At 45.2% G+C, this 21,199-nt stretch overlaps 1 protein-coding gene and 1 long non-coding RNA gene across 4 annotated transcripts in view; one reads left to right on the top strand and one right to left on the bottom strand.

Moving 5' to 3' along the window:
• Positions 1-439: 439 nt before the first annotated feature.
• LOC142442595 (uncharacterized) lies at positions 440-15,458 on the bottom strand. Of its 2 annotated transcripts, XR_012783443.1 has the most exons (4): positions 15,297-15,458; positions 14,600-15,028; positions 2,338-2,468; positions 440-544 (listed from the first exon to the last, which is right to left on the bottom strand). It is a non-coding gene; the product is annotated as an uncharacterized LOC142442595 (long non-coding RNA). The 2 variants fall into 2 exon arrangements; XR_012783442.1 differs by lacking the exon at positions 15,297-15,458 and having other exon boundaries at positions 14,600-15,234.
• ARHGAP10 (Rho GTPase activating protein 10) overlaps positions 13,939-21,199 on the top strand; it is a 350,687-nt gene continuing 343,426 nt past the window's right edge. The window contains exon 1 of one of the 2 annotated variants that reach the window (XM_075543716.1): positions 13,939-14,311. In XM_075543716.1, coding sequence (XP_075399831.1) covers positions 14,158-14,311 — 154 coding nt within the window. In that variant the 5' untranslated portion in view covers positions 13,939-14,157. The remainder of the gene's footprint in view (positions 14,312-21,199) is intronic. The other variant, XM_075543714.1, reaches the window with a different exon arrangement.

Raw genomic sequence — 21,199 nt, 5'->3', positions numbered from 1 at the left:
TTCTTGCGAAATACAGCACCCAGTGCAGCTCATTAACAATTTCAGGAAATTTTGACTCACTCTCTCTCTCTCACTCACTCACTCCCTCTCTCACTTCCTCACTCAATCATTCACTCACTCTCTCACTCTCAAAAAAAGTAAATTTTATATTTGTAATTATTGGATACATTCTTTCCCTCAGACTCCATGAAGGCATGATTCATGATTGTTTTTTGGTTTTACATTTTATTAGGGGCTCATACAACTCTTATCACAATCCATACATATACATACATCAATTGTGTCAAGCACATCCGTACGTTCATGATTGTTTTATTCACTCTTGTAATACCAACAATAGGATACTACATGGCACATGATGGCTGCTCAGTAAGTACTAGAGGCACTGCCCACACCTCCCTAGTGTACTCACCGAAATCCTAGAAGATGTAAAAATTCAGGACAGACTCAGAGTAGAACTTACTCAGTCCAGTGCTTTCGGCACAGCAGTTGTAATAGCGAAGTATGTAATCAGTGTGTTAATTCATAAACTATCAGTATTGCTCTGTATTGGAAGAAAACAAAAGATCTTTAAAAATAGAAATGTAATATATATGTGTGTATATATCTGTGTAATATATATATATAATGAAAATCAGAAGGAGCCCTGGTGGCATAAGGGTTAAGCAATTAGCTGCTAACTGAAAGATTGGCTGTTTGAACCAAACCTACTTTTGTAAAATTTACAGTCAGTTCTACTCTGTCACATGTCAGCATTGTGAGTTGGAGTCAACTCTATGGCACTCAAAAGCAATCATAACAAAAACTGTCAAACTCATATATACAGTGATATGAGCACCCTGTTATTATTAGTTTTTTAAGTTGCACCACTGCTAATAGTGATTATGTACACGGAAGTGTAAGAGAAAGGGGGGAGGGGAAAAAGAAAGGAGGGGAGTGGATTATGTAAAGGACATTGGAGGAGTGGGAGAGGCTGGGTGGCTGTGCCTGGCACTCTTTTTCATTATGTTTTTTATAGATGCTAAGTTGGCAAACTTGTGTAGCATCATCATATTCTGAGGACCGGCCTACCATCATCTCAAAGGTGCCTCTGAGCTACTGCATCACCTTCTTTTTTGTCTCGGTGATAAGTTAGAAGACAGGCCTCCAGGCCTTAGTTGGCCAGCTCCCAAATTGGTTTGATGCCAAACTGAAATATGCATAGTTGCAGTTGGGGGAGAAGCTTTCTAGTTTAAAAGCCTCTTTTACTCTTCTCTTTCTCGCTCCTGGCAGGAGCTCTAGAAGACATCTGGTACCATATGGTGATACTGATCATGGAGATGCGGATGGGGGAACAGACAGATCGAACAAGCCCCAGGGGACTGAGTGCTCATGGTAGGGTGTTTGCTTTTGGATTTTTAGTTTTTAAAATTTTATATGAGAAATTCACCTCAGATAATTTAGATCATTTTTATTTCGGGTTTTCTGTTACTATGTGTCTGAACCTAACTAACTGACTCACAACTTGAAACCTAACCACAGCTTCAGCAGAACCACATGTGATGTACTAAGTAGCAACTTTATGATCAAACAGGGGAAGACAACATTGGAGCCATGGGACCTACATAAGGGAACATATTCTCTGAGGTGTCACCATTTTGTCTACACTGAAAATTGACCAGTTCATGTTAATTCCAATCCTTCTTAATCCAGCCACTGAGCTACAATAAAATGGCATTTTAGGACCTGATGCCTACCTGACATACACACTTGCGTGTCTTGTGTAATGAAGATGAAATGGGAATGGATGGCTTATCTCAGCCATCCATCCCCACTTGATAGAAAACAAACTGCCATTGGTTGATCCTGAGTGGGAGCAACCCTGCAGGGCCCACAGACCTGCACAGTACACATAGATGTGTACTAGAACCCAAACCCTCATCTTTATCCCTCGGAGCATCTGGTGGTTTTGAACTGCTGACACTGTGGTTACCAGCCCAAGACATAACCACTACACCACCAGGGCTCTTCCATGCTATGATAAGAAGAGACATGGCAAGTAATTCACTGCACCACACATGGACAGGCGTTAGTGTTTACAACAACTGTGATAGTTAAGATTCTCCCATGATATGATTGATCTAACATAGTGTGATCAATTCCATGATGGGATATACTGTGAAGTATCCAAGCAGTTAATCTGGTCACAGTCTTGATATAATTGATGGCATTTTCATTTGCGGGGGTGGGGGGTGTCTATTCTTAATACAGACTGATAGTGTGTAGAAGCTAGCACATTTCTACTTCTGCATCTGGATTCTGCATCTGGTTTATCAACCTCTTTTTTTTATTAATCACCTGCTGATCCCGAGAGCCATCAGTAGACTGCCAACCATGGGTTCATTTGGCTGACCTTGAATTCATTCACCTCTGCCTCCACCAGTCTGTGGTCTTCCTGCTTTAGTTTCCTACTTCCTGTTCATCAGCACCTGCGGTCACAGAAGTCAAGAGAAGCCTTCAGTTTACATTTGACCCATGTACTTGAACAGGATTGGACTTACCCACTTTTACAACTGCCTGGGCCATTCCTGAATATAAATCTCTCTTTGTAAACATACACATACAAGAGTTGCTGGTTTTGCTTTTCTAGAGAGCCCAGTACAACACAACCACTACATTAGCCTCTTTTCCTGTGTTCCCCTTTCAGTGACTTGAATACTCATCAACCTAATTATACCAGAAAGTCCTGGTTGTGTAGTGGGCTAAGCACTAAACTGCTACCCACATGGTTAGAGGTTTGAACCCACACCACTGGAGAAAATTTTAGTCTTAAAAACTCTATAGAGCAGGTTTACTTTGTCCTGTTGGATCGCTCTGAGTCAGAATCAACTCCATAGCAGTGGATTTTAATTACAATGCCTGGAGCCTGGGGATCATCTTCAATACCTTCTTCCTTCTTTCCAATCTCTAAAACATGGTCAAGTACCCCCCCAAAAAATCCTTTTAAAATAGCTTTAGATCCTATTTATCATCTTGCAGTCTTCCATCTGAATTCACCCACATCACTCAGCCTCAAGAGACAGAATACAAACCAAATCATGTCACTACCATGCTTAAAACTCTACAAAGGATGCAATCCTAAATCCTGAATATAACCTCTGGGGCTCAGCATAATCTGGCCCCTGTCTACCTCCTACCCACTGGGCCATCTTGAGCCCATTTTTCTCACTCAGTGGGCGTTAGCAAGCTGACCTGCTCTTTTAGTCTCTTGAAGGTACCAGGCTCTTTCCCATCCCAGGGACTTGACTTCCTACGCTGGTTTCCTGCCTGGATTACTCTGTACCTGCCACCTCTTTAATGGTTAACTCCTACTTATCCTCTGGTCACTTTTTAAATGATACTCCCTCCCAGGGGCCTTCCTTCGACTCTGTCCTAATCTATTTCCAGCTATTGTTTTTACAATTTTTCACTGTACCCTTTTACTGTGCATGAGGGTGTGAGAAGGGAATGAAATGGCATTCCCCTACAAACTTTTAAAAGTCCCCTCATATAACATTTTAAATTTAAACTGGATACATAGTTGTGATGTGTTTTGTGAGGGTTTGGTCATGATGTCCACCAAGGAGCCCTGGTGGCATAGTGGTTTTGTGCAGGGCTGCTAACCACAAGGACAGCTATTCAAAACCGCCAGCCGGGAAACCCACAGGGAGAAAGAGGAGACTCTCCTCCTGGAAAGATTCCGCCTCAGAAACCGGTAGGAGCAGTGCTATTCTGTCCTGCAGGGTTGCTAGGAGTCAAAGGAGACTTGATGGGAGTGAGTTTGGTGTGTGATACCAACCCACCTCCCGAGACCAAAAGCCCAGTTCCTACTGTTTGTTTTGTGTACTAGTAAGTCACGAGTACCCACCATGGTGTCTAACACATGTTGTTGTTAGTTGCAGTTGAGTTGATTCCGACTCATGGTGTCCCTGTGAGTTTCAGAGTAGACCTTACCAATAGTGTTCTGTTTTATTTATTTTAAAAATCATTTTATTGGGGGCTCCTACAACTTTTATCACCATCCATCCATCCATCCATCCATCCATCCATCCATCCATCCATCCATCCATCCATCCATCCATCCATCCATCCATGTACATTTGTTGCCCTCATAGTTCTGGAAACATTTGCTTTCTACTTGACCAATAGTGTTTTAAAGGCAGTGATGTTTAGGGAGCAAATCCTCAGGCCTGCCTTCTGAAGTGTCTCTGGGCGGGTTGAAATCGCCACATTTTCCACTGCACCATCCGGGGCACCTAACACACACAGAAACCCAAGGGAAGCATGAATTAATTACTGAAGACGAGGCATGCACATTTAGTAGCAGCTGAGACCACTACTGTGACTACTTTCCTTGAATTCTGTTTTGCACCCCTTTCAGGGCCAAAGAGAGTAAGTAAACAAGTCTTGCTCCTGTGGTTCTGGTTCACATATGCACACGTTTATTCTCAACAAAGGAAGGAATGCAGTGTCAAAAGAGCAGTGCAGCTGAGGGTCAGCTGTGGCTGACATGGGCCCCATGGCCAGAATCTTCAATATGCAACCAAGCCTGAGCAGTGAAGATATATAAAAGCCATCATGATAGATATTTTCCAAGAATTTTTCCTAAAGAAAGGCTATGGAAAAACCAGTAGGAAACCAATGACAATTGCAAGAGGAATTAAAAAAATTCTGAGTGTGCTGGTGGAAAAGTGTTCAAGTTTTTTACCATGGCATTTAAGAAGTCTTCATCGCTTCAAGTGTGGCATACAAGATTTTGAGCAAGAAAAATGAAGAATTGGTCATGAAGATATGAACGGATGCATGTGAAGAAAATTAAGATTTTATTTGACATTGATAACCTCATTTCACATTTATGTAGAAGATTATTTTTGGATACTTATGAATTGCTGGGCAATAAAGCTTGTTTTTTAAAAAACATTAAAGTGCATTTAAATACATCTCTGTGATCAGTGTATGATTTCAGATATAATCTCTTATGATGTACTTGTCTTAGTCTCACTAGGGGGCCTTCAATAAAAAGGATGCTTCCTGTTCCATAGGGGGAAAATGGTTTTGAGGCTAAGCTTAATATAAAAGTAAATTTTATATGGCCAAACACAGAAGAACATGTAACACAACTTCAAGAGGGTGATGCCCAAGTATGACTTAACAGCTCTGAGATACACCATAATATGAACAAACAAAAACAAAACAAAACAAAGATACAGAAGAATCAGCTTTTAGTATATGAAACCTGGGATTGATTAACCTATGCGGATAGCAAGTAGAATACAGGTCTCAGGGTTGGTGTGTGCGCATGTGTGTTTGTGTGCGTGCATGTGTGTTACAGGGATGATGGTGGGCTAAAAGGGAGATGATATTAAGGAGTCCAGAAAAAGGGTGTTTGGAAATTGATTGTGGTAGCATTTGTACAATTCTGCTTGACATGATTGATCTATGGAATGACATGCTGTATGTATTAACTTCCAATTAATAAAATAATTTTTTAAAACCCTCAAAGATAGAAAGTTTGTTTGTTTGTTTTAAAGTAAATTTTCACCTAACTCAAGTGGAGACCTTCCTAAATCACTGAAGCATGGCAACAAGTTTACGGGAAAGCGACGCTACATACAAATAAAGTTTTCAACCTGTTAAAGCTTTGGAGGCAGGTGGAGAAGGACTCAAAGTGAAGCAAGAGAGGGAAGTTGTGATCTCCTGTGGTTGAGCATTTCTAATCTTAAGGGAACATCTTGGCCTGAACAAGCTTTGTGTGAAGATCAGCTATCGCAAAGACCTGGTGTTTCCAGTCTTTTAGGTAAGGACGAAGCCAATGAAGATGATTTTATGGAATGAATTGTCATTGGGAATGAATCTTAGAGTTACCAATATGATCCACAGAGCATGGGCCAATGATATCAGTAGCTTCTGAGGGCATCTGCTGGGCCAGTGAAATCCAAGGCAGGGAGAGGTCAGCACAGAAAGTTATGAAGACAGGTTTCTGAGGGTCCAGAGGAGCCCTCTTGATAGATTTTCTCCAATGACACAGCACAATCATGGATGTTTATTATGAAGAAGTTTTAAGGCAGTGAAAAACCACATTGGTGAAGCAAAGGCTGGGAAAGTTGGGCCAAGGAATTGTTGTTCACCACTAAATGTATCTGCTCATTCTTGGGGACTAACAAGGGCTGTCCCAGGAGAATTTCATGGAGAAACCTTACCCAGCCACCTAACAGTTCCTACTAACTTTGTTTGGTTCTCCAAACTCAAAGAACATTGGCAAAGAACACAACCTGAGTCCCTTGAAGATTTCAAAACTGTCATTTTGACATGATATAAACCACAGAACACAGAATTGTGCATGGAGGGTTGTTAGGTGCCATTGAGCTGGTGGTCCTACGCACAACAGAACGCAACACTGCCTGGTCTTGTGCCATCCTCACGGTTGTTCTTATGTTTGAGCCCGTTGTTGCAGCCACTGGTCAATCCATCTTGCTGAGGGCCTTCTTCATTTTCGCTGCCCCTTTTCTTTACCAAGCATGATGTCCTTCTAAGAGATTGATCACTCCTGAAAACATGTCCAAAATATGTTAGATGAAGTCTCGCCATCCTTGCCTCAAAGGAGCATTCTGCTTGTACTTTTCCCAAGCCAGATTTCTTTGTTCTTTGGCATTCCATGGGACTTTCAATATTCCTCTCCTGTACCACAATTCAAAGCGCTGACTTTTCTTTAATCTTCTTTTTTCCGTGTCCAACTTTCGCATGTGCATGAGGTGATTGCAAATACCATGGCTTGGGTCAGCTGCATCTTAATCCTCAAAGTCACTTCCCTGCTTGTCAAGGGGTCTTGTGCAGCAGATTTATCCAATGCAATGTGTCAATAGCTCTCTTGACTGCTGTATTGATTATGGATGCAAGGAAGATGAAATCCTCAAAAACTCCCATCTTTTTCTCCATTTTTCATTGGTCCAGTTAAGAGGATTTTGGTCTTCTTTGTATGGAGTTGCAATCTGTTTTGAAGGCTCCAATCCTTGATCTTCATCAGCAAATGCTTTAAGTCTTCCTCACTTTCAACAAGGAATGTTGCAGCATCTGCATATTGCAGGTTGTTACTAAGCCTCCATCATTCCTGATGTTGCATTCTTCTTCAAATAATTCAGTTTATCTGATGATTTGCTCAGCATACAGATTGAGTAAGTATGATGAGAAGATAAAACCCAGATGCATGCCTTTGCTGATTTAAAAGCGAGCAGTATGCTCTTGTTCAGGTCTCACAACTGCCTCTTGATCAATATATAGGTTCTGCATGAGCACAATTAGGTGTTTTGGAATTCCCATTCTTAAGACTGTCCGTAGTTTATGAATACTTTGGAAAAGTCAATAAAACACAAGTAAACATCTTTCTGGTATGCTCTGCGTTCAGCCCATCTGACAGCTCCCTGTCAATCTACGGCTGCAACTGTTGTTGGATGATCTTCAGCAAAATTTTACTTGCAAATGATATTAATGATACTATTCTATAATTGGAGCTTTCTGTTGGGTCACTTCTCTCTGGAATGGGTACACATATGGATCTCTTTCAGTCAGTTGGCCAAGTAGTTGCCTTTCAAATGTCCTGGCATAGATGAGTAAATGCTTCCAGTGCTTCTTCAGCTTACTGGTTTCAGTGGTTATTCCACCAATCCTGGAACCTTATTTCTGACTAATGCTTTTAGTACAGCTTGAACTTCTTCCTTCAGTACCACTGATCTGTGCTCACATGGTACCTCCTGAAATGGTGGACTGCTGATTCATTCTTTTTTCGTACAGTGACTCTCTGTATTCCGTTCATCTTCTTTTGATGCGTCCTGTATCATTCAACATTTTGCCTATAAAACCTTTTAATATGAAAAAAAGTTTAAAAAACCTAAAAAACCTTTTAATATGGTAACTTGCAGTTTGAATTTTTTTTTCTTGAGTTCTCTCAGTCTGAGATATGCTGAGTGCATTCATCCTTTTTGATTTTCCAATTCTCGTGTTGTGCATATTTCATTATGTTTTACTTTGTCATCTCAAGCTGCGGAAATTTTCTGCCTAGCTTTATCACTTCATCAGTTCTTCCATTTCCCTTAGCTACTCTACAAAGAATAGCAAGTTTCAGGGTCTCTTCTGCCATTCACCTTGATCTTTTCTTTTTAAATGAAAAGGTTAGAGAGACAGAAACACCACCTTCAGGAGGGGATAAACCTAGTTTGGGGCATATGTTAAGAAATTAATTGTTTCACATTTTGATATTTTCAGTTTAATAAAGATTTTTATAATCTCATAGCAATATTGTTTAACTTATCCTCCTATCACTGGCCCCAATCTTCCCTACCCTGATCAAATGTAATCTTCATCTCCACCTCTGCTCTATTTGCTTTTTTTTCTGTTCAGTCCATCCTCCCAGCTCTCCTCCTCCTCATCTTCACCATTATTGTAGGGTGCACGCACAGTTTTATCAAATCTTCTCCACTACTCTCAGCTACATGTCATCATCCCCGTGTCACAGAAGAGAAACGAGAGCTTTAGAGAAAATCAGCCTTTGCCAAAAGTAGACAATGGCTCATCGATGAAGCTGGACTTAAAACTCAGCTTCACTCTACTCCTAAATGTCTCCTTCCTTTGTGTCGCGAGCTCTCTTTTCACGCTGTTATGCTCTGCGTCCCACGTTGACTCTTCATCTCTGGCAGACACTGCACATGTGCAACATACTAAAACGCAATTGCTTAATCCTGTCTTCTCGTGGTGATTTCAGTAGACCTCTTCAGAAGTAAATTAAGTTTCCCACCCATCTGCACTTTAACACTGACAGGTCTGTGTGTGTGAAAGTGACAACATTTTCTTTCTTCCTTTCCCCCTCATCCACCTCCATGAGCCCTTGATAATTTATTAATTTTTTTCATGTCTTACACTGACCACTGTGTCCCTTGGCCTACACCCACTTTTCTTTCTTCAATCCCCCTGGGAGGGGGCTATAGGTACATCATTGTGATAGGTTACCCCTTTCTCCCCCCACCTTCCCCTTCCTCTCCTGGTATCCCTACTCTTGTTGTTGGTCCTGAGGGGTTTATTTGTCCTGGATTCCCTGTGTTTCCAGCTCTCACCTGTACCCATGTACATGCTCTGGTCTAGATGGATTTGTAAGGTAGAATTGAGGTCAGGATAGTAGGGGTGGGGTGGGGGGAGGAAGCATTACAGAACTAGAGAGGAAAGTTGTATGTTTCAACAGTGCTATACTGCACCCTGATTGGTTTGTCTCTTCCTTGTGTTCCTTCTGTAAGGGCATGGCCAGTTGTCTACAGATGCCCTTTGGGTCTCCACTCCTCGCCCCACCTCATTCACATCAATATGATTGTTTTGTTCTGGGTCTTTCATGCCTGATCCCTGATCCCATTGACACCTAATGATCACACAGGCTGGTATCCTTCTTCCATGTTGGCTTTTTATCTTCAAGCCTTTAAGACCCCAGATGCTATATCTTTTGATAGCTGGTCACTGTCAGTTTTCTTCACCACCTTTGCTTATGCACCCATTTTGTCTTCAGTGGTGTCGGGAAGGTGAGCTTCACAGAATGTCACCTTATTAGAACAAAGTGTTCTTGCGTTGAGGGAGTACTTAAGTAGAGGCCCAATGTCTGCCTGCTGCCTTAATACTTAATATATAAATATATGTACATAGATCTATTTCCCTATCATTATATATAAATATATTTACTTATGTACATGCCTGTATTTAGACCTCTATAAATGCCCTTTACCTCCTAGTTCTTTCCTCTATTTCCTTTTCCTTTCCTCTTCTCCCACTATCATGTTTGGCCTTCATTCAGGTTTCAGTAATTCCTCTTGGCTACATTGCCCATGATTAAGCCCCACCAGGCATCCTATACCCTCCTCGCCATTAACTTTAGATCACTTGTTGTTCCCTTGTCCTTGGGATTGTTAACAGCGCCCCCCTACCTGCAGTGTCCACCCGGAACCATAGATCCCATTGTTTTCTCCTCAGGATTGTTTTCCTGCTTATCTTATCTAGATAGACATGCAGAGACAATAATAAGCACAAAAACAAAACAACAAAAGAAGATAAAAAACCAAAACAACAGCAAAAAAAAAAAAAAAAAAAAAAGGTCTACAAATAGTTCCAGGTCTGTATGTTGACCATTAGGAGTGTTTTCTGGTCCAGTCTGATGGGGTGCTACGCCCTGGGCCCAAGGTCTATTTTAGGTATTCCCTGAGGACTTCATTGCTTTGCTCCCCTTGCTGCCCTGATATAAGACCTTAGTGTTTTCCCCAGGGTGATGGGGTCAGATAGGGCACAATTGCTACACTGTGTCTCCAGTGTTGTCCCCTGGAAAGCTATGAGCCAGTGAGGGATGTTGTGTCTGTGTCTCATGCCCTCTCTGTGGGGCTTGGTGGGCCAGGATGTGTTCCGCTCTCTTTCCCTCTTCGTTTGCTCCTGTGTGCTCTGATCAGATGTGCCCCTCTCCCCAAGCTGTAGCTCTGAGGTACATTCTTTGGCGGTGGTTGGTTCCGTGCTTTATGCCAATATGTTACATTCATGTCTTGGTGCACCGGGTTGAAGTCTGGTCCCCCTCTCCCTCTCCTGTGGAGATATAAACAATATCCTTGGTGGGTCAGTGCCCTGTTTCCCCACTATTTTTTTCTTTCCCCCTCCATTTTAGTTGGTTGCCATATGTATCTGTGGATTGTGTCTGGCCCCTGCCATACTACCTGGACCTCTCCCCAGGAATGTATAGGTTTTCCCCTATTGTGCCTTTTGCATTTTTAAGCTTACCTCAGCAGACTCATGTTGTACTTGTTCCTTTGTGCTTGACTTACTTCGCTTAGCCTAATTTCCTCCAATTCTTCCCATGCAATGATGTGCTTCATGTGTTCAGAACTGCTTTTCAGGGATGCATAGTACTCCATTGTACGTATGTACTGAAGTTTTTTGTCAATTGGTCCATTGATGGAAATTTTTGTTTTTTCTAACTCCTTGCAATTGTGAACTGTGCCACGATGAACATTGGAGCACAGATGTCTGGCCGTGGTTTGTTTCTTGCCCAGTAGGGGGATTGCTGGGTCGTAAGGTAGCTCGAGTTCCATCTGTTTTAGATATCGCCAGATCTATTTCCATAGTGGCTGTACATACCTACAGGTCCACCAGCAGTGGATGAGAGTTCCTGTCTCACTGCAACCCCTCCAACAATTGTGACTTGTTCTGATTCTTTAAATTCGATTATCTTTGTCAGTTTTAGGTGGTATCTAATAGTCATTTTAATTTGCATTTGGCTAATAATCAGGAACATTTTCTCATATGTTTATTGGTCATTCGGATCTCTGCCCTTGTGAAACTTCTGTTCAGATCCTTTGCCCACCTCCTCAGTGGGCAATTAGTTTTTTTTTCTTATTGTAAGCAAGCAGAATATTGTAGATTTTAGTTATCAGTCCTTCGGGGGTGACAAGTCCTTACGAGGAGGTATATTTCTATTTTCTTGAGTGTATACCGAATCATAGAACTGCCAACCTTTTGAGGAACTGCTGGCTGCCAGTCTTCTCAAGGAAGGTTTGGGGTTTGACCCAGAGGGTTAAGTGCAGGTCAGTGTTTGGCTTTTTGAAGGCTCTTGATGTTTGTTTACACCCCCCTTCTGAGAGTCTTTTCCCCCCTTTATTTGCTTCTTGTACTTTATTCTGCGTAGCTCCAGCTTCCTGCTGATTTTCAGAGGAACTAAAGCTTTCACAGCCTAAAAGTTATTTGCCAAACAGGGTTGGTTGAAAGCTCTGGAGGATGGACACTAAAGTAACAATGTTTATCTGAGGGTTAGCCACTCACGAGGCAGGAATGGGGAGGGGAACTGTTTTTTGTTTTGTTTTTTAAGAGTTTATTGAGTAGGAGGCTTATTTAACTTGTAGCACTCCTACAGCAGGTTGTGCAGATTCCTAATTACCCAGCTCAGGGCCTGAAGCCCGAACCTTTTAAATGATCGCTTTGAAGTTTCTTGGTGATAATACCATCATGAAACCTATTACTTAGGTTGTGAGTTAGTTTTAAAAATAAAAATCATGCAAAATTTATAGTATGTCCCAAACTAAACTTGTTGCCATCAAGTTGATTGCGACTCACAGCTACCCTATTAGGACAGAGTAGAATTGCACTTGTGGGTTTACGAGACTGTAATTCTTTATCCGAGTAGGCAGTCTGGTCTTTATCCCCCCCCCCCCTCCCCCCCCCCCCCCCCCCCCCCCCCCGCCTGCCGATCTCCTCACACCCCCCTCCACCACAGGGCAGAAGGCCATTTAGAACTAGCTGACCTGCAATGAACAAACAGCCCAGTAACCATATGCCGCCTGGGCTCCTTCAATGTATTTGCCTGGCACAAGTAACTGCTCAATATATTTATTGTTAGTTGCTATTATGTAAAGTCACTCTACTGAATTATTAGTCATTGCTTTTACGTATATACATGTCGATAAGTTAAAATGCCTTAACTTTCTGGGACACCTTTGAGTGGTTTTAGAACACAAGGAAAAGTGCCTGACATACATTTTAATTTGATTGCCTCCCATATCCCAGTTAAAACCACAAGTAATCTGGCATTTGTTTCCCGGTGATTATTTTCAGAAAAATAGCGACAGCTTCTACATAACCTAGCGAGTTTGTCAGCTGAACACAACAGAAACAACTTTTCTCTGGTTTAGCGAATCTCGCCCTTCCCGGGAATCTAGAGTCATTCTGTAGGGATACACAGAAGCCTGCAACAGGATCTGCTGGGCCCCTCGCCCCGGGTACTCTTTCAATCTGAAAATCAATACAATTTAAGAAGTCTTTCATTTCCCGTGAGGCGCGTAAATAAGGAAAACGAAGCTCCGCGGGCGAGTCCGTTCCCAGTTTAGGGTTCGTCCTAGGGCAAATGATTCAAATATTTTGCCTCACAAGACCAGTCGCTTCTGCGCTGTGTCGCCTGGCTGCAGGGATTAAAGACAGCTAAGAAGATGCTCCTTCCTCTTCGCGGCCGAGCTCCCAGCTTCGAGAGCCGGCCGTGAGTCACCCGGAAAGGGGAGTAGAAGGATACAGCAGGGCGGGCACACCCACCCCCGAAGTTGGGGAGCGCCCCAGGACTTAATTCTCGCGCAGAGGGAGCCTCCGGAGGAAGGGGAGGGGCCAGTGCGCGCGGGGAAGAGGAGAAAGAGACGTGGGAGGAAGGGAAGGGAAGGGAAGGGAGGGGAGGAAGAAGGCAGGCGGAGGGAAAAGAAGGGCCAGGAGGTGGAGCGCGAGACCGGCCCGGGGGCGCGAGGGGCGGGGCGGGGCGAGGCGGGGCGGAGCCCCGGGCAGGGTCTGGACTCGGGGGCCGGGGCTGGCGCGCGAGGAGGGGCGGGGCGAGGCGGGGCGGGGCGGAGCCCCGGGCAGGGTCTGGGCGCGGGGGCCGGGCGGCGGGGCGGGGCGGGGCTGGCGCGCGCGGAGGGGCGGGGCGGAGCCCCAGGCAGGGTCTGGGCGCGGGGGCCGGGCGGCGGGGCGGGGCTGGCGCGCGCGGAGGGGCGGGGCAAGGCGGGCGGGGCGGAGCCCCGGGCAGGGTCTGGGCGCGGGGGCCGGGCGGCGGGGCGGGGCGGGGCTGGCGCGCGCGGAGGGGCGGGGCGGAGCCCCAGGCAGGGTCTGGACGCGGGGGCCGGGCGGAGGGGCGTGGCTGGCGCGCGCGGAGGGGCGGGGCGGGGCGAGGCGAGGCGGGGCGGAGCCCCAGGCAGGGTCTGGACGCGGGGGCCGGGCGGAGGGGCGTGGCTGGCGCGCGCGGAGGGGCGGGGCGGGGCGAGGCGGGGCGGGGGGGAGCCCCGTGCAGGGTCTGGGCGCGGGGGCCGGGCGGCGGGGCGGGGCGGGGCGGGGCTGCTGGCGCTGGAGGCTCGGCCAGGGCTGTCGGGAGCGCGGCGCCGAGGTGCTGGCTGGTTCGCTCGCGAGCTGCCGCGGCGGTGCTCCTCAGGACATGTCTGCGCCTCGTTCGCCGCGCGCCCGAGGCTCCTAGGTTCCCGTGGACTCCCAGCCCGCTCGGCCCCGCACCTGGCCGCGGAGCCCGGCTGGCGCGGTAGCGCGGCGCGCCGCTCGGGCGGCCGGAGGTGTGTGGGCTGCGTTTGCCGCGCGCGGAGCCCTGCAGCCATGGGGCTGCAGCCCCTGGAGTTCAGCGACTGCTACCTCGACAGCCCCTGGTTCCGCGAGAGGATCCGCGCCCACGAAGCGGAGCTCGAGAGGACCAACAAGTTCATCAAAGAGCTCATCAAGGACGGCAAGAACCTCATCGCTGCCACCAAAAGTAAGCCGTGGCCCGAGGGGCGGGCGGGCTGCTGCGTGGCGAGGCCCGGAGCCGCCTCTCTGAGGGACCGACGGTACCCGCGTCCCAGGGCCCGCAGGCGGGGGAGCGGGGGATTCATCCTCCCTCCGCCAGGCGTCCGCTGGCAACCCCCTTTCCCTGCTTCTGCCCTTGTGCGGCCTGGGACGAGGATCCCTGCCCCGGGTGCCGCCGCCGGGGAGCCCCGGTTCGGCCCCACTGGAGCTCCCCTCGATTTCTGCATTCCCCGCCGACCTGATCCCGAGCGCTCACCGACAGCACTTAGGTTTGATTGCATCCTACGTCCTTGACCAAACGCGCTTCAGTTTTCAAATGTTGTCTCGTGATTTCTCCAAAGCCTCTTCTGGGGCTTCTTTGCAAACGTGTGCGGTGTGGTGTTGAATTCTTTCCGGAGCCCTTTAAGCTGCGTCCTGTCTGCCTCGTTTTTTTTCTTCGCCATCAGTCTCGTCTCCCAGGTCAATCATTCAACTGTGCCAAACCAGAAAGTCCACCTGTGTTGTGCTGCCCTCCGCACATTCTTTGCCTACTCCCGCGACGAAAAGAGTTCAAAGATTGGGGCTTGCAAGGGTGAGCGGATAGCCCGCCCTCTGGCCAGAACAGGCATTGACTGCAAATAGGGAATTCTACCCTGGTCCTGCCCTCCGCCTCCTCTGTTGGTCTGCTTTTGAGAAATTCCAGGGGCTGCGGGAGAAATAGAGATAAGGCCAGTTAGTGGAGCTGAGAAGAGTCTTCCAGGAGGGAGGTTGGCGGACATGTATGCGGAAACACTGAGTAGGTGATGCTGTTGGGAAAGATGTGGAGGAGTGAGCTGCAATGGGGAACAGAGCGGCTTGACCACCCCACGACTCCTCCCCAAACTTCAGAAGACCTGGACTTTTAGAGCAGACCGGTAGCATCCAGCCTAGAGGAGCGTCTGTATTGCTAGATACTTTAAGTCAGTGATTCTTACCTTTGGAATTTGTGCCTTACATCATTGCTTGACACCACCTCCAGGAAAAATACTCCATGTCACCCACCTCCCTCTTCCCAAATTTTAGTGAAGGAAAAGTAAAACATTAAGTCCTGGGTACCCAGCACTGCGTCTGCCATAAATAAATATGCAGGTAGTGAATGAGTTAAAGTAAAACAACGTGGAGAATTCTGTGAGCCATCCCTGTAATTTTGGGAGCAAGTCCCTCAACTTCTCTGGATGATCGCCAAAATTCCTTTGTCTCTGACCTCTTTGGTGTTGCAAAATTCAGATTGGGAATCACTTTGTTTGGGACATGTGACTAATAGGCTTATTTGCTTGATGGCTCTTTAGTTCCTTGGTATGTGTATTGGGTGGGCAGAAGGGAGCGGCTTTCTGTACAGGAAGACAGGTTTAGAGTCACAAGGTTTAGAAGAGCACAGAAGGAGGAGGTGTGAGGCCAAAGGAGAAGACTCTTCTCTTTCCTTAGGTTGTCACACTCTAAAAGTGAACCTCTTACTGGCTGAAGCCGCTCCCTCTGGAGCTAGGGGGATGTGCAGAGAAGCTTTGGTGTGGAGAGAAGCAGATGGCAAAGCCAGTTTGGCCACTGGTAGAAGCTATTAATATGACTGCCTTTTAGTTCTGCCAACAGGATGCTTGCGAGGGGGACAGCTGTCAGCCTCCCTCCCAGGAATGCAGACTTTCTTGAATTTGTGAATTGGTATCTTACATCTTTTGATTCTCGAACTTTATCAGAAGCAACATAATTTGTAATCATGCTTCAGAGAGTGACTGGAAAGTATCTTCCCCTTCTCCTTAATTAGTGTAAAATCTTTTCCAAAAGAAGAGGAAAGTACAAATTTTATGCTGATGCTTTTTGAGTACTTTGCAAGACTCTGCTTTTGCTCAACTTGCCCCATAAAGTGTACATAGAATTCCCGATTAAAGGCTTAGAGCTCTAAGTTAAGAGACATGGGTTTACTTCTTAACTGTTAGGGACTGGCTACATGACAGTTGAGCAGTTCATGTCATTCTTTTGTGTTCAGTTTCTTCTGGCCTACCTCTGAAGAGACTTTAGGAAGGTTCTGCAGCATTGGGAAATGGCCGGGTAAGGTTATTTGAGATGACAAATCAGGTCAAATGTTCACCTAACCAGTTGTGCCTACTTGTAACATCAAAGAATCAAGAGAGTTGGGGAAAGGCAGTAGGTGGGAGATCCACCATCAATGGAAAGAATAATAATCAACTCTGGTCAGATTGTAAAACATCTCCAGATGTTTCACACGATCATTTTGCAAAAATGGTGTAGTAATGCATTTTTAGGATTTTGTGTGCTAAATGGTTTCTGTTTTTAACTGTCTTTTAAGGAGCCTCCTGCATATTACTAAATAAATGTTTGGTTTATGCAAATTTGCTGCACTGCTGCTCTGAAAAGGAGCCCTGGTGGCACAGTGGTTAGGTGTTTGGCCTCAATCCACAAGGTCAGCAGTTCTAAACCCCAGGCAGTCTGTGGGAGAAAGACTGGGCATCCTACTCGAACTTTTCCAACTTAGAATCTTGGAAACGTAGAGCGGCAGTTCTCCCCTGTCCAGCGGGGTTGTTAGGAGTCGGCAGTAACTTGATGGCAGTGAGTTTGATTTTTTTTTGAGTTTCTTTGAATAGGACATAAATATGTAAAGAGGTTGGAGGTTCCTTGGGACTTTGAAGGCTTATTACTGATTTGAGTTATTTAGCAATCTATGTGTACATTTAATTGTTAAATATTGAGATTAGGATAGAAAGAAGTCCTAAGATGGAGTTCATTGCCTTTGAGTTTACGATTCTTTAGTTACAGTCATGCCAATTGGGGGAACATTATTGGAATGCCTGCATGATGCTCGGTTGTTGAAGCAGCAAAGGATACACTGACACAAAGGTTAAATGGTTAAAAATCCCGTGACAGGCAAGTCTTCTCATTTCAGCCAGAATCAGAGTCTGTCGTATGTCCTGGGGTAGCTGGAAGTCAGGGGTGTTTTAAGGAGGGTCTACAATTTTGTCAGGCAGGAAAAAGCCGAGGAGAAACCAGATCGAGGAGACTGGAGTCAGGCAGGAAGGGAACTTCATTTCAGAGGGTAGAGTGGGATGAACTGAAAGGTCAGTTTCAGATTAGGGAAGGTCATAAAAGCTAAGTGGGGAATGTGTGCTTCATCCTGTCAAGAACTAAAGGGTTTTCAACAAAAGCGGGACACAGTGGGAAAGGATGGTTTAGAAATGACATTTGTGTGTGTGTGTGTGTGTGTGTGTGTGTGTGTGTGTAGGGTGGTTTTTGAGGTGGCCCTGGGGCGGGCACACTTGGGCCATTAACTTTTGTGGTAGATTTGAAGATCAGTCACTCAAGTCAATGGATTCTTTGTTTAAAATGGTTTTATTCAGTCCTTCCCCGCCTTCCTTCCCTAGCATAACCAGTGTCCTTTCTCAGTACAATTCAACTTTTGTTATCCTTTTGTGTGGTGTCTGTGCAATTTCCGATGTTTATCATTCATATGCATATACAGTATGTTTGCCAGACATCAGCAATATGCCATATATGCTTTTCTCACACATTTTATTTTAGGGGTTCTTGAGAAAAACATATAGGGAAATTTTAAATTGTGCAACCCTCCCAGTTATTAAGCCCTTAATAACTGGGATCATCTAGCACTGTCACTGCATACACATGGCCTTGAAGCTGGACTGGCTCTCAGAAGTGAACCTACTCTTGCTACAGACAGACATGGAGAAGGGAACAGGCCACAGAAGGATCTGAGACTTAGTACCATATAGACTCGTGTATGAGCCGAGTTTTCCAGCACACATTTAATGCAGTTATTGTGGTAAAATTAGATGCCTTGGCTGAATTCAGGTCAACTTATACTAGCGTATGTATGGGACTTTCTTTAGGCCTCACTTGTTTTCATGGCTTTTGCGTTGTTTCCCTCGGGACAGCATGGAAGTGTCCTCTTGCTGTCTTTGTATTTATTATTTTACAGAAATGGTTCTTAGGGAAATCTCGAAAATTGTCGTTGTATTGAATTGTATAGATACTTAGAAGACATAAAGGAATTTCACTTCTTTGTGCACTTGCTCCTTGGTTTCTTTATTTACAAACTGGTTCTGCAAGAGAAATAATTGAATCTCAAAACCCATTTCCGTTGGGTCAGTTCCAGCTCATAGCGATCCTATAGGACAGCAGAGAACTGCCCCTGTGGGTTTCCAGGACTTTACATCTTCAGGAGCAGTTAGTAGTTTTGAATTAGCAGCTCAGTGGATGGCCCACGACACTACCAGAGTTCCTTGCAGAAATCACTGAGGAGTGAATAAGATGATGTTAAAATGCCTGGACAGACTGGCAGTTGAAATGTTTCAACAAGCCTAATGGAAGAGATCCATATTTGTGTCTATTCCACACAAAGGTGATGTAAAAATGTGAAAAACTTCACATCGTTGGTATCACATGCAAGTAAAATTTTGCTGAAGATAATTGAGCAACAGTTGCAGCAGTACCTTGACAGGGAGTTGCTAGAAATTCGAGCTAGATTCAGAAGAGGACATGCAATGAGGGATGACATTGCTGACGTAAGACATAACTTGGCTCCAAGCACAGAACTGTAGATGTTTACTGTGTTTCATTGGCTATGCAAAAGAAGTATTCTACTGTGTGGATTATGATAAGTTACAGGTTACATTGAGAAGAATGTGCTCATGTGGAACTTGTACATAGACCAAGAAGCAGTTGTTTGAACAGAACAAGGAATTCCTGTCTGGCTTAAATCAGGAAAGGTGTGTGACAGGTTGTGTCCTTTTACCAAATTTATTCATGTTGAATGCTGAGCACATAATCTGAGAAGCTGATCTATATGAAGAATTTATCATCATCATTGGGTGAAAGCTTAACAATCTGTAGTATGCAGATGACAGCCTTGTTTGCTGAAAGCGAAGAGCGTCTGCATCCGTTAATGAAAATCAGATCGAAGCCTTCAGTATGGATTGCAACTCCATTTAGGGAAAACAAAAACCCTCACCATGGAAGCGATAGACAGCATCACAATCAATGGAGGAACGATTGAAGTTGTCAAGGAGTTTATATTGCTTGAATTCATGGTCAATGCTCATGGCAGCAACAGTCAAGAAATGAAATGCACAAGACCTCCTTAGAGTTTGGAAGAGCAGGCATGTCACTCTGAGGACTAAGATGATTGTCAGTGACCTCATATACACGTGAAAGTTAAACAATGAATAAAGAAGGCCACATTTGAATTATGGTGTTGTGAGACTATTGAAGGTACCACGGACTATCAGAAGATGTGTCTATACCTCCTAGGTCATTTAGGAAAAGATGATTTGGGCTAATTGACTTTAGTCTAACTGCCTCATCCATTGCTAGCAGGTCAACTGTAAATCATATAGTAAAGAGTCAGCTCCTGTCAAGTCACCCTTGGCACTGGTGACCCCCCACCCCCACCTTGTACAGTGGCAGGAGGGTGCCTGGTCCTGTAGGAGTGACCGTTTGATCTGTAGGGTTTTCCTTGACCTACTGAAGTTGGTCATCAGGTCTTACTTCCGAGACTAACTGTAGTCTGGAAGCACCGCTGAAACCTGCTTAGCGTCAAACCAAACCCCAACCCAATCCACAGCCAATGAGTAGAAGGTGGTTCTGCATAGGGTTTCTGAGGCTGCATCTTTTTTTTTTAATTAAAAGATCATTTTATTGGGGGCTCTTTCAACTCTTGTAAAAATCCATGCATCAACTGTATCACGCATATTTGTATATATATTGCCATCATTCTTTTCTAGACATTTACTTTCTATACTTTCTATTGAACCCTAGGTATCAGGCCCCCCTTCCCCCCATGATGCCTTGATAAATTATAAATTACCTGTATTACTATGTTCATATTGTATCCTGCCCGCTGTCTCCCTTCCCCCATGGTTTCTGTTGTTCTTCCTCCGGAGGGGGTGGTGGTTATGTGCGGATCATTGCAACCTGTCTGAGACGCAGTCTTTGTGGTAGCAGAGAGCCTCATCTTCCTCCCTCAGAGCCTGCCTATAGTTAACACACCCCGAGCCGTAACAGCACCACCACAGCCGCACATAGTCGCCTAATGCAAATAGGTTCTGGTTGCCCGGGAGGGAAGGAGCCCTGGCGGTGGTGTGCTTACGTCAATGCTGGCCGGTTAGCTGTACAGTCATTGGCTCGAACCTACAGCTCCTCTGTGGGAGAAGAGGTGGCAGTCTGCTCCTGCAGGTGTTTACAGCCTTGGAAGCTCGGACACAGGCATTTCTCCTCTGTCCTGTGAGGGTCATCACGAATTGGAATTGGCGTGTTGGCAGTGGGGTTTTCTCCAGCATGGAAAGTGGGAATTCTACTGAGTTGCTAATGGCTCATCCTGAGTCTCACAAAAGAATCCTCAGAGGCCTTGGGGCAAATTCTCAAAGAAGCAATGTCAAATTCTATGACTCCAGTTGCTGTTTATCACTTTAATTTTGTTTTGCACATTGCAAGAGAGGCAGGGATTATGAAGGATGTGCGCTGCACATTGAGTTGCTAACCATAGGGTCAGTAGTTCAAACCCACCAGTTCTTCCACACCAGAAAGATGTGGCTGTCTCTTCCCATAAAGATTTAAAGTCTTAGGAACCCAAGGGGGCAATTCTACTCTGTCCTACAGGGTCATTATGAGTTAGTAATGGGGTTTCTCAGTAACAGGGTTTCTCGGCATTGTCAGTAATAGGGTTTCTCAGAGTTGAACTTGACTCATTGGCAGTGGATTTGTGTTTTGCTTATTGGTTTTAAATGATACTTTAGGTGATTGCTGACTCTCTGTGCCAGAGAATAGGGTACATTTCTTTATTTGACCACAGCTAATAAAACATATAGTCTATAAA

Source organism: Tenrec ecaudatus, chromosome 3, assembly GCF_050624435.1.
Source record: "Tenrec ecaudatus isolate mTenEca1 chromosome 3, mTenEca1.hap1, whole genome shotgun sequence".
Classification (NCBI taxonomy): domain Eukaryota; kingdom Metazoa; phylum Chordata; class Mammalia; order Afrosoricida; family Tenrecidae; genus Tenrec; species Tenrec ecaudatus.
The sequence above is the reverse complement of the archived record's forward strand: the minus strand, read 5'-3'. Positions and strand labels throughout refer to the sequence as shown.